At 38.1% G+C, this 15923-nt stretch overlaps 1 protein-coding gene across 3 annotated transcripts in view; it reads right to left on the bottom strand.

Moving 5' to 3' along the window:
* Positions 1-1153: 1153 nt before the first annotated feature.
* The window catches only part of LOC107597887 (uncharacterized), a 39661-nt gene continuing 24891 nt past the window's right edge, over positions 1154-15923 (bottom strand). For 2 of the 3 annotated variants that reach the window (XM_016289085.1, XM_016289087.1), the window contains 16 exons: positions 12734-15261; positions 12597-12645; positions 11973-12173; positions 11223-11708; positions 7016-9580; positions 6354-6600; positions 6105-6259; positions 5932-5980; positions 5164-5694; positions 3932-3983; positions 3673-3716; positions 3366-3477; positions 2671-2770; positions 2465-2538; positions 2167-2281; positions 1154-1927 (listed from right to left, as the gene is read on the bottom strand). In XM_016289085.1, coding sequence (XP_016144571.1) covers positions 1837-1927; positions 2167-2281; positions 2465-2538; positions 2671-2770; positions 3366-3477; positions 3673-3716; positions 3932-3983; positions 5164-5694; positions 5932-5980; positions 6105-6259; positions 6354-6600; positions 7016-9580; positions 11223-11708; positions 11973-12173; positions 12597-12645; positions 12734-15261 — 7399 coding nt within the window. In that variant the 3' untranslated portion in view covers positions 1154-1836. Of the gene's footprint in view, positions 1928-2166; positions 2282-2464; positions 2539-2670; positions 2771-3365; positions 3478-3672; positions 3717-3931; positions 3984-5163; positions 5695-5931; positions 5981-6104; positions 6260-6353; positions 6601-7015; positions 9581-11222; positions 11709-11972; positions 12174-12596; positions 12646-12733; positions 15262-15756; positions 15823-15923 lie in introns of all 3 variants that reach the window. The other variant, XM_016289084.1, reaches the window with a different exon arrangement.

The following is a 15923-nucleotide window of genomic DNA, read 5'->3' as shown; positions in this document are numbered from 1 at the left end:
AATAGGGAAGTGAGCCATACAACCATCAATAAACAATCTAATATCTAACAATTAGCCTATATTATTTGATAAAAATGTTTAACAGCAATTTACAAAAAATAGCCTAAGTTTCTATATAAACACTTCTTTTAATAAAACAAACAAAACACCTTGCAATACACTCCCTACAACTCCCTTGTTGTTGGTAGAGAGATGATTATGTGTGTGTGTGTGTGTGTGTGTGTGTGCATCTGTATTTATGCTTGCTTAACACAAGATGCCACGGTGAATCATTGGAATCCAGTGACGTTAGGACACTTTGCACATACTGATGATCACCACATATTTCCTTTAAAGGGGTCATATGATGCGATTTCAAGTTTTCCTTTTTCTTTGGAGTCTGTTGCCCTTTCGGGCTTGAACTGATGGTAAAATAATTGATATTTACTTTGAAAGCTGAAGCTCGCGATTATGGTAAGGGGCGTTATATTTTCTGACGCGTGTTTGTGGTGTTCGGCCAATCACAACGCACTGGGTCAGCTGGCCAATCAGAGCAGACTGCGCTTGTCAAAGGAGGGGGCTTTGTTGAAAACGACATGTTTGAGAGAGGCGGGGCATAGAGGACCTACAATAATGTACAGTATTTGAAAAATAATGTGTTTTTTGAACATTAAAGCATGTCAACATATTCTGTTGCACCAAATACACAAAATAATGATCTTTAAAATAGCATCATATGACCCCTTTAAAACAAAACTGCACAATACTTGTAAACACACTATGGTACTTGTTTCTGCTGAACAACCACCAAGCTGGATGCAATACAGAATTTTAAAACAATTTTATTTCCCAAAGACCTGTCAGCTGTAGGTGTGTTAGCTGACATCAGGACTTTTTAAAAACAATTCACTGTCAAACAATGACATTTCAAACAGTGTAAACAGGGCCAGAGATAATATCAAAGAGCTGAGTCTCTAAACAACCAGTCACTCAAAAAATCTATAACACACACTTTTAAAGGAGAAATTATTCTGAATTGCAGAGGGTGCATTTGCTTTTGCATTCTGTACCATACATGGATGAAAAATGATGTTATATAAATACACTCCCTATTTTTTTTTCATTCAAATATTTGAAAACAAAATGCTAACACTCAAAGTTCATGCACATACTCTTTTTTTTGACATTTTGTATTTTCTATATCCTGTGATATTAGGTTCTTCAAACAGAACAGACAACCATTGTAACAGTATTTGGAGAGGCATCATTAAGATCATATTGTTCAAATGATATCCATAACTAATAGGGTGACTTAATGGAGAAATTGTGTGCAAAATGTTTATTTTCTCCCATGCTTTTGTGCTGTTTTGTCTGTTTGTTGGGTTAGTTAAATGTATGACTTGCATAACAGAAGGTAACACAGCAGTGTCTTTTAAAACGGCCTGATCCTTCTTTCATACTTGTACTGTACTATTTTACATAGCTTTGAGATACCTTAAAATCACTGCAGCAACCGACTTACACAAACAAGTTAAATAAGGTAATAACACTGCAAAGGTCACATGTATATTATTTTTACTGAAAATGTAAAACAAGAACTGCTGTCAGAAGACTATTTCACATTTCACGTCAGACAAATATTCTGAGACTAAAAATGTCTCTAAAAGAAAACAACTTTTAATCCACCCTGAAATGAACATTCACGCTGCTCAAACCTTTCAACACGAGGACTGAGAATTCATCTAGTCACAATCTCCTTATCATTTAATGTGATATGGTCCACACACACCTCACTAGTCCATCAGCACAGTGTTTAATGGGGGACAGTCCTGTATAAAAGCAGGTGCACAGGATCCCTCACTGTAACACACACTTCTCTTTCCGACTTCCATATTTCCTGCGCCTCATTTCTAGTCCTCTCTCCAACCTCTCGTCCTCTTCAAGAGCCCTTGAGAATGAGACGACAGAGAAAAAGTAAGAAAAAAGTTAAAAATACAGTAAAAACACTAATATTGTGAAATATTATGATTTAAAATCACAAATTTCTATTTTAATGTTTTTTAAAATGTAATTTATTCCATTGATGGCAACGGAATGAATTACATTGACTTCAGTCTTTGCTACACAAGAAACATTTCAATTCTGGACTAAAAAAGGACTATATTTTGTAATGTGAATGAATCTCACCCTCTCTCTTTGGCGTCTATATCATGCACAAGCTCATCTCTCTGGTTGACTAAAGACACCAGCTCCTGCAACAACAGCTGCTCTCTGGTTTTATGGGCCTGGCTTTTCTTCCATTCTTCAATTTTACAAAACAAGCAAGACAAAAAATTGAGGGTAATGAGAGATGCCACATGCCACAACTGAGAAAACTACTTGATGAGTGCCAAAATGTCTTTAATATGTCAAAACACATTCTTTCATTCTTAGCTATATAGTTCTCCATGTCACATACAGTATATTTATGTAAGAACAGTCGTACCTTCCACAGCCATTAAATCTTGTAGCTCTATCTTTAGCAGCTCAAATTTCCTCTCCAAATCTTGCTCTTCTTGTCTGTCACACAAAAGGAATGATAATTATTAGCAATGCATATTAAATCAGCCTCTGTTCAAATGAAGCTTTAGAGAGGTCATCATCTAAATAAGTATAGTGAAACAAAATTGGAATAAGTGTGAAAAGACATACAGTAACTGCAAATGGTCTTGTCTCCTGATCAAAGCGTTCTTCTTGTTGACCAGGGTAAACCACTCCTGAATCAGTGTCTCTTCTTCTACACGATCACTACCTTCAAGTGTATGATAAGAGCACAACTTCATCAAGCCACACTAATCAAATGTTTTGTCATTTGCTCAGCACAATGCATCATAATCTATCATAATCTAAAGTTAGTTAATACTGTTAATAATAATCTGGAGGTGTGTGCAAATTATTAATTTATACGTATATATATATATATATATATATATATATATATATATACTACTTTAATCATTATATATTAGTGCTGTCAAACGATTAATCGCGATTAATCGCATCCAAAATAAAAGTTTTAGTTTACATAATATATGAGTGTGTACTGTGTATATTTATTATGTATATAGAAATACAAACACATGCATGTATATATTTAAGAAAAATGTGTTGTTTATTTATTAAATATATTTATATATAATATAAAATATAATAATATAAATATATAAATGTATATACATGTAAATATTTCCAAAATATATACTGTATGTGTGTGTGTGTATTTATATATACATAATAAATAAACACAGTACACATAAATATATTATGTAAACAAAAACTTTTATTTTGGATGCGATTAATCACGATTAATCGTTTGTCAGCGCTAGTGGATATGTGTATATATTTACCAGATTCCATAAGTCTTCTTAGTTTCCTCTCCACAATGTCTGCTCTGCGATCTATCTGCTTCTGTTCAGCCTCCACAGCCTGCATCTCACTAAGTACATATTGACTGACATCCTGCAAATACACTAACACATCATAAACACACATGCAAATACTCACACCCATGTATACGCATTTTACAACCCTATAAAATATTGGTTTGGAGTTAGTTTACTATACAATACTATTACATATAAGCCAATCTATAAATACTTTTTATATTTAGCCAATATTTCAAACGACTAAGTTGAATGAAAATCGTCAAATGACCTGATTCTCTCCTGCAGTGGCTTCTTCAACATTCTCTACGTTTTCTACACAAACAAAACAGAAGAACAATACATCTTAATCAAATTGTTTAAATGCATGCAATAGGTCATTTAATTTACGTCACAAAAGTATACAACCAAAAAACTTTCATAATTTCTTACATTTTGCAGAAAATATGTTAAGCACAAGTTATGGATTTAACATGTCAGTGTCTTTGAACATAAAGTTTTTGAAAAGTATGTTTTGAGTTAAATCTTACGTGACTCTGAACCTCCTTTGGCTGCTTCACTTTCTGCTTGGACTGATGCAGCCTGGGTACAAAAACATAATGCGCAGCAGCTCAGTAATACACTGTTTATAAAGATAACTCAATGATAAGAACATTTGAAAATAATGACCCTCACAAGGAGACAAAAATACAGTGCTATACAACCCAGTTCCAAAAACAATATCTTTCTCATGAAACAATATCAATCACATGTTCAAAAACTTGAATTAAACAGAGCGCACACTGTAAACAAGAGCCATCACAAAACATCTATACAGTCACACATGATGAGTCCTGTATAATGATCCTGAATACTGTATATGTTTGGTTAAAATGAATTTCATGAAAAATGCATGAAACTGCAAAGTACACAGACAATTTACAAATCTCATTTCACTTAAAATGATTAGCTTTCACGCATGATAGTTATTATCAACAATTTTGTGTATGTGTTTCAAACTCGTCTTCAAGCTCTGACCATACTATTCAATTTAAGACTAATAACTAGTGCTGTCAACGATTAATCGTGATTAATCGCATCCAAAAAAAAGTTTTTGTGAGTACTGTGTATATTTATTATGTATATATAAATACACACACACACACACACACACATGCATGTATTTATTTAAGAAAAATGTTACATTTATATATTAAATATATTTATATATGATATAATTTATATGAATATAAATATATACACGTAAATACATGTAAATATTTTCAAAATATATGCTGTATGTGTGTGTCTTTATATATACATAATAAATATACACAGTACGCACACATATATGATGTAATCAAAAACTTTTATTTTGGATGCGATTAATCGTTTGACAGCACCACTAATAACATATAAATATAACATTACTGGTCAAAAGAATCATTTGAATAATCTCTTTCAAAAACACAAAGTTTTGCTCACCAATGCTACATTTAATAATTCAAAAATACAGTTAAACACTAATATTATTAAATCTTATTACAATAAAAAAATATTGTTTTCTATTTTAAAATGTAACATGATTTTGAAGGATCATATGACACAGAAGACTGGAGTAATGGCTGCTGAAAATTCATCTTTGCCATCGCAGGAATAAATTATATATTAAAATACAGTATGTTCAAATAAATTCAGCCTTGGTGAGCATGAGAGACTTTTTTCAATTTCTTTTTTAATAATTCCAAACATCTGACCGGTAAAGTATAGTTGAAATGTTCACCTCTGTACCGCTCTGCTGTTCGTGTGGTTCAGGCTCATCCAGTGACTCTCCCCGCAGCTTCGATCTGCGCTTTTTAACAAGATCTGCATCCTTGAGATGAGAAAAAGCCTTTGAGGTGTGAGTTCTTGGTGGTGCCACTGGAGGCTGAGTGGACCCTGATCCTCCAGCCTGGCTCGGGCCCTGCGTTCGCTTCGTTCTTGGAGGTGGCACCAAAACACCAGCACCTTCCTTGACCTCCTTTTCAGGGAAGCATCCATTGGTCTCTAGAGTAATGCCGCTGCCCTGGAGCCTTTCTGCGCAGTAGCGAACAGCGGCTTCAGGATCGGCTTCCTCCCTCTTCTCTCCAACAGCGTAACTGGACTCGCTGCTGTTCTTCTCGATCTGTATGACACTGAGCTCCTGGCCCGTGAAATAGGTGCGGATCTGGTTGAGATACGTCATCACGATGAGCCTGTCGGGCACTGCCAGCAGCACCATGTCAGAGGGCTCTATCAACCTAGAGATGCCCAGTTCAGCAAAGCCATCAAACGCCTATGAATACAGGAAAGGAAATCTTCATTTTTGCCATTTGCTGATCACAGAATTATAATCATTAAGGTAAGTGCACAGCAAAAATGGCCTTGTAATTTGTTTTGTACAGTAAAACTTGAACATACAGTTTAGACTTAAAATATAACAACATTAAATAGGGTCAGTCAATTAGATCACAGTCAAAGAGAATAAAAAAAAGAAAAAAGTAATTATCTAATTTGAAAATGGGTGTATCACCTTCTTGTTGTTGCGCTTAATGTCGTATGGATCCAGCATTTCATAATTTCTAAAGACAGAATAACAAACAAATAGACAAAATACTGAGTAGAACTGGGTTGATAAAAAATACATAACCCATGTAACATTTATGAAATGAGCTTAATGGCTTCTTCCACATAAAAAACACCCACACTTTATCTGGATGGAAGTGATGCAGGATGGCACAGAAAGCGAGGCCGTTTCTCCATGAGGTACTGAAGTTTGTGATCCGGACCCCCTTGTAACCTTGTGTGACCTTTTGGCACCATTCCAGCAGAGACTGACTTGAATTCACCAAGGTCGCAATCTAGAATCGAAGGCAAAAACAAATTAACCACCTGCTCATTGATGTCACTATGGTAATATGATCAACGTAATTAAAAAGCAGCAGATTTAACAACCTCTGTTTCACTGGTTGGCGATGTGTGAGCTGTGGAACTTCCCTGAAGGTCTATGGCATCTGCTGCAGCTCTTCGTTTATTACGAACAGGCACTGTCAGCTCATTATTGGCCTTTTCTGAAACCTCATGTTGATTGGCTGACGAGGAACTGGGAATGGAGACGTCTTCTGAGAAAGAGGCACTTAAACGTTTCTTCACGCGAGGCATTGGCACAGGAAGACTGGAGGAGTCTTCAGCTAATTCTTTTCTGGATTAAAGAAAGAAAAGAAATGTTAAACAAAACTGATTTCTACATTTAAATAAACTAGTATTGCAAAATCTATTTAACTCATGTAGATATATCTCTGAAGCCTAAAAGAAATTTAGATTTAGTTTTGCGTAAACAACGTATGCATAACAACAAAATTAAACAAGCACCAAGAATAGCATCAAACAATCATTTATTTATTTTTATTTACATTATGCACATTTTTCATAAAGACAAACAGTTTAACTTAAAGGTCAAACCCATAATGAGCAAATTATTCTTAAAAGCATTGTTTTTGAAAACCCAACATCAAAGGAACACCAGTATTGGATGAAAAGCAATTACTGCACTTTTGTCAAAAATTGGCATTTGTAATGTCTACAAATGTTGCAACAGTTTATCCTATGAGACTTACCTAAATACATCTATGATAACACCTGTGTCATCTACAGTGTCCATGCTCAAATCAACCTCATCATCTCCAGAATGTACAGCATCCTTTTCTTCCTCAACACTTTTAACTTTTTCAATTTGTTGGTCTGTATCCCCTTTGTCCTTACAATATTCACCAAGTGGAGCAGCAGTCTTAGGGTTTTCACTGATAACTGTTACATCAGGTACTAACTGACCAACAGGTTCTAAACCAGACTCCTCCAGGCCTTTTCTGTTTAGCTCTACTTCATTGGCACTTGAGGTGGTGGAATCTTCAAGACTCTCAATCTCTGCCTCTGCCCTCACCTGCGTGTCCACTTCAACAGAACATTGTTTGTTTTCTGAGAGATGAAGCTTGCCTTCTTCTTGAGGAATACTTGGAAGGTTCTCATCAGAGAACTTATCACTGAGTTTCTCTGAGTGGGGAATTGGGATGGGTATGCTTGCACCACTTGGTACTCCTTCAAGGACTATGTTAAGTAAATCTACAGCAGGTGGACAACTCAAGGGAACAGTGAGATCATCTGGAAATGAGCCACTTAGACGTTTCTTCACACGTGGCATTGGCATTGGAAGACTTGAATCTTGATGGTCTTCTGTTTGGGGAGCAATGCTATCTGAACCTGCTTGAGATGAAAGGGAGGATGAAGGGGCTGGAAGATCATCTGGAAAAGAACCACTGAGACGTTTCTTCACACGTGGAACCAGGACTGGCAGACTTGAATCTTGAGGGTCTCTCGTTTGGAGAACAATGTTGTATGAATCTGCTTGAGATGAAGTGGTGAATGAAGGAGCTGGAAGATCATCTGGAAAAGAACCACTTAGACGTTTCTTCACACGTGGCATTGGCATTGGAAGACTTGAATCTTGATGGTCTTCTGTTTGGGGAGCAATGCTATCTGAACCTGCTTGAGATGAAAGGGAGGATGAAGGGGCTGGAAGATCATCTGGAAAAGAACCACTGAGACGTTTCTTCACACGTGGAACCAGGACTGGCAGACTTGAATCTTGAGGGTCTCTCGTTTGGAGAACAATGTTGTATGAATCTGCTTGAGATGAAGTGGTGAATGAAGGAGCTGGAAGATCATCTGGAAAAGAACCACTGAGACGTTTCTTCACACGTGGAACCAGGACTGGCAGACTTGAATCTTGAGGGTCTCTCGTTTGGAGAACAATGTTGTATGAATCTGCTTGAGATGAAGTGGTGAATGAAGGAGCTGGAAGATCATCTGGAAAAGAACCACTGAGACGTTTCTTTACACGTAGGACCGGGACTGGAAGACTTGAATCTCGATGGTCTTCTGTTTGGGGAGCAATGGTATCTGAACCTGCTTGCGATGGAAGGGAGGATGAAGGGGCTGGAAGATCATCTAGAAAAGAACCACTGAGACATTTCTTCACACGTGGCACCGGGACGGGAATTCTTGAATCTGGATGGTCTTCTGTTTGGGGAGCAATGCTATATGAATCTGCTTGAGATGAAGGGGTTGATGAAGGGACTGGAAGATCATCTGGGAAAGAACCACTGAGACGTTTCTTCACACGTGGCACTGGTACTGGAAGACTTGAATCTTGATGGTCTACTGTTTGGAGAACAATATTACCTTGATCTGTTTCAGATAAAGGGGTGGATGAAGGGGCTGGAAGATAATCTGGAAAAGAACCACTGAGACGTTTCTTTACACGTGGCACTGGGACTGGAAGATCAGTGCATTTGATTCGCATTTTTACTTCCGACACCTCAGGAACATTCAAATCCAGTTGTACTTGGTCTTTCATGCTCAATTCATCACCAGCATGGGTCTTTCTTTTGTCTTCAGACTGGGACATACTGGTGATGACAGAAGACAATGTACTCTTTTCTTCAAACTTTCCAACAGCTTCATCAACATTGCTGGTTTGAACTTTATTATTCCGCCTCTGAGGAGCATGTAATTGTGTGACTGTGTCTTCCGCAGGCACTAGGGGAACATTTTCTTCGCTTTTGCCATGACATGACGCTATAATTTCTTTGGGTGTGGGCTTCTCTTTGGGTTCTGGTGAAGAAATCTCAATTTTGGATACTTTTACTACATTTTCAGCTGCTTCTATCACAGAAGTCCCATCAGGAAAAGAAGTGCTTGTCAGTGGGACAGGTACATCTGTCAAGCGATCCGTTTCTAAAGATGTACCCTCATCTACCAGAGCGGAAGATCTCTGGATGGTTACAATACAAAGTGGGGTATCTGGCTGTACAATTTGTGATGTACTCTGAGAATAATGATCAGTTTGTTTTATGACACAGATGTTGTCACTCTGAGCAGTTGGCTCAGCTGGGTTGGAAACTGGTGATGATGATGGAAATGTCCCTTGAAGAATGTCTTGCTTCTTAGTCCTTCTTGGTGGCACAGGTTCTTTTGAAGCTGAAACAGTCTGTTCTGTGATAGTCCTTGGGTTATGAGAATTTATTGAAGACAGTAAGGACATAGGTGTTTTTTCTTCATCCAGCAATTCGTCCTTAGTCCGCTGGATGAAAAGAGAGACTTCTTGGACAAAATGATGTTGTGGCCTTAAGAACAAAAATACAGTATCACTACTTTATTTTCTGTTGAGATAATGAATGCACTGACTGTACCACGACACACTTATAAATCACAACCAAACATCCTGTTTAGCAAGCAGTTGTACCACTGCATGAAATGCTGTCTTCAGAAATTGCACATACCTTTGCATCATGCAACGAGTAAATAAAAGTCACAACAACGGTGGATTTGGTAATAAAAGCACAGAAGATCACAGCTTACAATCTTAGCTGAACAAATAAACGTCTTTCAAGGTGAAGTGCGTAATTTCTTTGTTTTAAAACAATTTCTCTTCCCGGTTTCGTTTGCCGATACACGAGTTTTCAAAATTGTTTTAGCCTGCTTAAAGGTGTCATATGATGCTTTTTTAAAGATCATTATTTTGTGTATTTGGTGTAACAGAATATGTTGACATGCTTAAAATTAAAATTATGTACATTATTGTAGGTCCTCTATGCCCCGCCTCTCTCAAACGCTTCGTTTTCTACAAAGTCCCTCCTTCCGACAAGCACAGTCTGCTCTGATTGGCCAGCTGACCCAGTCCATTGTGATTGGCCGAACACCGCAAGCACTCGTCGGAAATGTAACGCCCCTTTCCATAATCGCAAGCTTCAGCTTTCAAAATAAATGTAACGAAAGAGCCCGAAAGGGGAACAGAGTCGCGTGACAGACACAGTGATGAAGCTGGTCTCTCTCGCTCTCTCTCTCACACACACACACGCGCGCGCACGCACGCACGCACGCACGCACACACACACACACACACACACACGATGTGCAAAACTCCGCATTTGAACAGTCAATAGCAAACACTTAAACTAATAACAAAACAGTAGCTGATTCAGAAGTGCCAGATTGTCATAGCAAAGTCAGAATTACCTCCTCTCATAGGTTCACGAAACGGTCATCCATAAAATGCATTGCTGTTCTGTTGTAAGTAATCTCAAAGATTCCTAAATGCATCTATTTTCGGAAGGCCAAATAAAGTGCTTTTGCTTTCGCCTAGAAACACACAGCGTCTCCCTGACATGGCTGCTTCAACACTAACTGCGGTTACTGAAACCACGCCTTCTTTCTTTGCGTGTACATTTGGGTGGCATTATGCAAATATTTCCACATAGTGAGGTAGATATGTGGGGGCGTGTTTGAACGAGCCGTTTTAGGGGGGCGTGGCAGTCTTAACTTTGATAAAGAATATCTCTTTGGTTTTGAGACGTTAGTCTTTGCAGCTTCAGGGATCTTATCTTTGCACAATCAGCTTGTAACACTCCAAAGAGAAAGGAAAACTTGAAATCGCATCATATGACCCCTTTAAACATTTCAATGGCCTGATTTGTGGCAGGATAAACCATCTGGCCAAACAATCAATATTTGCAATTCCATTTGGTGCCACTAGGGGCACTGAAATTGCACACTGCACCTTAGGGCAAAAAGCAAAATTAGACACATGGACATAATATTTAGAGAGAAAAAAAAACAACAACCAAAAAACCAACATAAAAGCCATTTCAGTGCAAATTTGTGTGCAGATGTGAGTTGGAAAACACTAAAAGAAAAACAAATATAGCCGTGCTGCCGTTTACAGGACTTGCAGGTTGGGTTTGAATGTAACACTCCTGATGAACTCACCCCTCCTCTGGAAATAGTGTGGTTGACAACTCATCCTTCAACATTTTACTTTTTGTCACAATCTCATCATTACCAGTTTCCTCTTGAACCGAAGATGTACACTTCTGTATCAATGAGTCAACATCTGCTTTGTCCTCCTCCTCTTTGTTTATCTCATGAAGGTCAGCCTCTGTTAAAGGGGGCCACTTCCTCATTAGGCAAAAGTCTTCATCTTCAACGAACCAGCTTTCAGTCTCTTTTGATGACAGTGATGTTTCTGAACAACCACCAACCAAACGCCACATGTAGGGTTCAGCAGAATCAAAGACCTCAGACTCTGCTGCCTGTACGAGTGCCTCTAATGAAGGATCACATCCAGTGGCCATGCGAGTGGCGCTGTCCTCGGGATCCACAGAGGATGAAAGACTGTCGAGAGGATCTAAAGTGTCCGTGTCTGTGACTGATCCAGAGCTAGAGGGCTGCAATATTGCAGCAACTGTCTCATAACTAAAAGAAAGCAACACTTGAGATGTAAAAAGTACAAAAGAGTTTCCAGAAAAATTAACGTAAAAATATGATACTAATGAAAATGAATTACTTTAACAAAAGAACATTTTGGAATATGGGTTTGAGTAGTTTTCATCATTTCTCAGGATATAATCTTACAAAACTAAAAAATGAAACAGGCCTACATAGATTCTAAGTGTTTTTCAAATAAAATCAAAGCAAACATGCTCAGTGATTTCACCCAGTTATGTTATTTAATCTTACCCTCTGTGAAAGACATCAACTATAGTCCTAACAAGACCAGAAGATCCTTCTTTTTCAGTGGAATTATCATCTGCCTCCAAAACTTCCCATCCTAACGCTATAGCAGTCTCTCCAGGTTCTGCAGTATCATGAGTTTTACTAGCAGACTGCTCCCCAACATGTTGCTCTTCCAGAAAAAACTTCACCTCATGGTTTTCAATACTGATAAAGAATAGTTCAATAGTCAGCATGGTCCATGATGCAATTCACATGCACCATGCGTCTCTCTCATGTACATGCACCAAAGGTGTTTTTAGGCACAACATACAGTCAGGTGATAAAGTTAGTAAAGAAAAAGTCAGATATTAATTAGGTCAAAACAAATCATGTTGAGCCATGCTTTATTGAATTATTTTGAATGACACAATGGGTGTCTTTACATGAACAGGCTTGCATAAAGCTCCCATTAAGCCTCAACAATGTCAAGAAATAATATATAATACATGTAAAATAACTACAGTAAAATAAATGTGGCAAACAATGTCAAATGTCAAAACAATATATTGCACATGCAACAAAAGAACACAAATTTACTTCTAAAAGTGTTTTCACACATCACACACAAAAACATGCTATGTAACTCACCCTTCAGCCAAGGGCATTTCATAAGAACTTCCTATTTCTTTAGGATTTTCTTTAAAAAAAAAAATTGTTTTTTTATAGATTTCTGAGAATACATATCGCTCAATGTTCAAGCCACACTCTAAAAATGGGTCTCTTACCAGGCCCTGTTATATCCAGTGTTTGATTTCTTTCAGATTCTATGTATTGGGTGAATTTGGCTTCAAATTTGGTGTGTTCTTGGGTTGTACTTGATGAAGATATTGCATACGTAGAAGCAGCTGGGAAATCAGAAAGCTTTGCTTCATCTGGGAAATCAGGAAGCCTTGCTTCAACTGGGGAACATGGCACTTCAGGGACCAGGTGACTAAAATCTGTTTCATTGGTTGCAGAGAATGGAGCCTCTGGAGAAGCTGGGAAGACAGTTTTCACTGGACCCTCTTCTTTTTTAAGCCTTTCTGAGCATGGAAAACCATCATTTCTGGCCTTATCGGGGCACGTAGGGGCAAGCAAGAACATGGTTTTTGAATATTCTTCATTATCCTTTGTATAACTTAAAGACCAAAACGGTCTTTCTTTAAGAGGGTTAACCCATATGGGCTTCTGAGTGGACCATATGCTTTCTTGAGACTCTTCTATGGGCACATATTTTACTGTAGGAACACCTACAATAAAAGAAAACATTGGGCAAGAATGCCAAAGGCTGACTACATCTGGTTCTTTATGGAGATAGAAACCCTCCACTTTAACCTGAGGTAGAGAAGGGAAACCAGGTATGCATGCTTCTCTTGGGCAGGTGGGTACTAGTGCAAACATCCTCTGCAAAATATTTTTGTCTATTTCTTTATACGGAGTTGCGAAATTAAACTGGACAAGCAGCTCTGACCTCGTTCTCAGTGGCCTCTCCAACAGGGGCCTTTCATTCTCAAACCATGTTCCTGTGTTTATTCCCTCACTTGATGAGAATCCCATGATTCTTGACTTCTTTGGAATGCACTGATGTAGATCAGCCATACTGGCGGGAAGTGTAGCTTTGCGCTTGTGTGCATATGGGAATCCTGGTATTCTTTCCTTTGATGGACAGGTTGGAGCCAATGCAAACATTATTTTAGTTAATTCACTAAGCCAATCAACTCTGTAATTAAGAACAACAGGTTGCTTTTTAAAAGATACATTATACAATGTTTTCTTGTCAACAAACCAATCTAAATGCTCCTTTTTAGAAGAAAATCCTATAACATTAGACTTCTCTGGGCAAGTGGGAAGCATGTGCAGCATTATTGGCTCGGGCACAGATGGAAAACCTGGAACACAGACCGCTGATGGACACGTAGGTGCCAAAGCAAACATTCTATGACCGTTTTCTTTGCATATCTTGTCCATGTCCAAAACAACAGGGGGTTTCTTTAATGGATTTGTACACAAAATAACTGTACTCAAAGGCCAATTGGACATCTTAGGGGTCTGGATGCTCGGACAACCAGCTATATGCGAAATCTCTGGGCAAGAGGTACAAATGTTTTGCATGTTCGGCTCCATCTGTGATTTACGATGTGGTCTAGATGGAAAGCCTGGAATACATGATGCTTTTGGGCATGTTGGTGCCAGAGCTATAATCTGGGAGCTTTTTTCATCTTTAATGGGGCCAAAAATACCAGTCTGTTTATCTTTTAATAAATTGCAAAAGATTACAGCTTGATCACTAATGCACTCCATGCCTTCAAGGACCCTTAGAGAAGGACATCCAGGGATTCTAGAAAGCACCGGACAGGATGGAAGGAGCTCCAACATATTTGGCTCTGCTTGGGTTTCAGGGATAGAATCTAGCATGTGTGCAGCATTTTCAGACACAAAGGTTAATATCTCATTTGCAGGCTTTGAATCATCCCTCAGTTCTGATTTAGCAATTGTAGGCTCTTGAAGAATTAATTCTTCACATGATTGAATAAGTATTTCTTCACTCTTTGGGGCAGATGTGAAATCAAGTTTTGAAGATGGAACTGTATCCACCATCATTATAGTCGTCTCTGAATACTCAACTGGGCTTTCGATGTGTAAAATTGGCTTTGCTTTACGATGTTCTTCCAATAATGATGTTTCCATGCTTAGCCACTCCTCATGATACTTTTCCTCTGGAATTGGGGTCTGTGAAGAAGTGTCAACAACAATGAATGTTTCTGGAAAAGATATACACAGGGCCTCTGTGGGTCTCTTAGCAGATGGAAAGCCAGGAATTCTTGTTTCATTTGGACATGTGCATGTCAGGGACACCATATTTGCCTCATAGGGGGATTTTTCCAAGTTTGGCATTATAATATTTTTTGGTGAGTTACGTGGCTCATCCCAAATTATACTTAAATCAGTAGGCCAGTTGATTATGTCTGTTTTACATATGCTAGATAGTGCTGTTGATGGACATCCAAAAACTCTTGTGCACAGTGGACATGATGGAAGAAGATCTACCATGTTTGGGACACACTCTTGTTGCAGTCCTGTAGGCTGATCTTCAGCTGTTGAAGGTACCATTCTATTATGATCTTTTGTAGTCTCTTCTTGCTTAAAACCTTCAGCAAACTGTTCTGGTCTGTCTTGGGATGTCCATAATACACCTTGATCCACGTCATGGTTTTTAACCAGAGTGTCTCTGTAATTTTCAGAAGGTGGAATCTGAGCACTTATGCTTTGACATCTGAGAAAAATAAGCATATAATCAGATGTCAGATGTGAGGTTGCAAGAATATTTGACTGCATGCATCATTCTGTTTACTGGCAGCCATTTAACTGATTCAGTATACGTGATGCAGGCCTAAATTGTCTCTGTTACAACTCACAAGCTGTGCTTAGCTTTCACACCATTATGCATTTATGATGTTAAAGGCACTGGTGACCCAAATGACAATTCTGTCATCATTTACTTATCTTCATGTTGTTCTAAACTTATATGGTCAAAAAACAGACGTATTTTTCAAAATATGTTAATTTGTGTCAACAGAAGAAAGAAATGCATATAGGTTTGGAACAACATAAAGGTGAGTGAATGATGACAGATTTTTAATTTTGGGTTGAACTATGCCTTTAAGAGAGCAGAGGATATAAATGTTATATACAGGTGGACAAAATCTGATGCAGTTGCGACAAGGCAAAGCAATAAATTCTCTGTTTAATGTTTCCTTGCAAAACTCACATCTCCTCAACTGTCAGTAATAGTGGCATGTCTGGTATGGCGTGCCACATTCTCCAATGCATTTTCCTAGAAACAATTGTCAAAGTATTTCATGCACTATCCACTGCCTGCAGAAAGTGCAATACAAAATGTCTTCTTTTTGAAAAAAACACTTGGGCAATTCTGAA

This window comes from Sinocyclocheilus grahami, unplaced genomic scaffold (assembly GCF_001515645.1).
Source record: "Sinocyclocheilus grahami isolate Dianchi unplaced genomic scaffold, SAMN03320097.WGS_v1.1 scaffold240.1, whole genome shotgun sequence".
Lineage (NCBI taxonomy): Eukaryota > Metazoa > Chordata > Actinopteri > Cypriniformes > Cyprinidae > Sinocyclocheilus > Sinocyclocheilus grahami.
The sequence above is the reverse complement of the archived record's forward strand: the minus strand, read 5'-3'. Positions and strand labels throughout refer to the sequence as shown.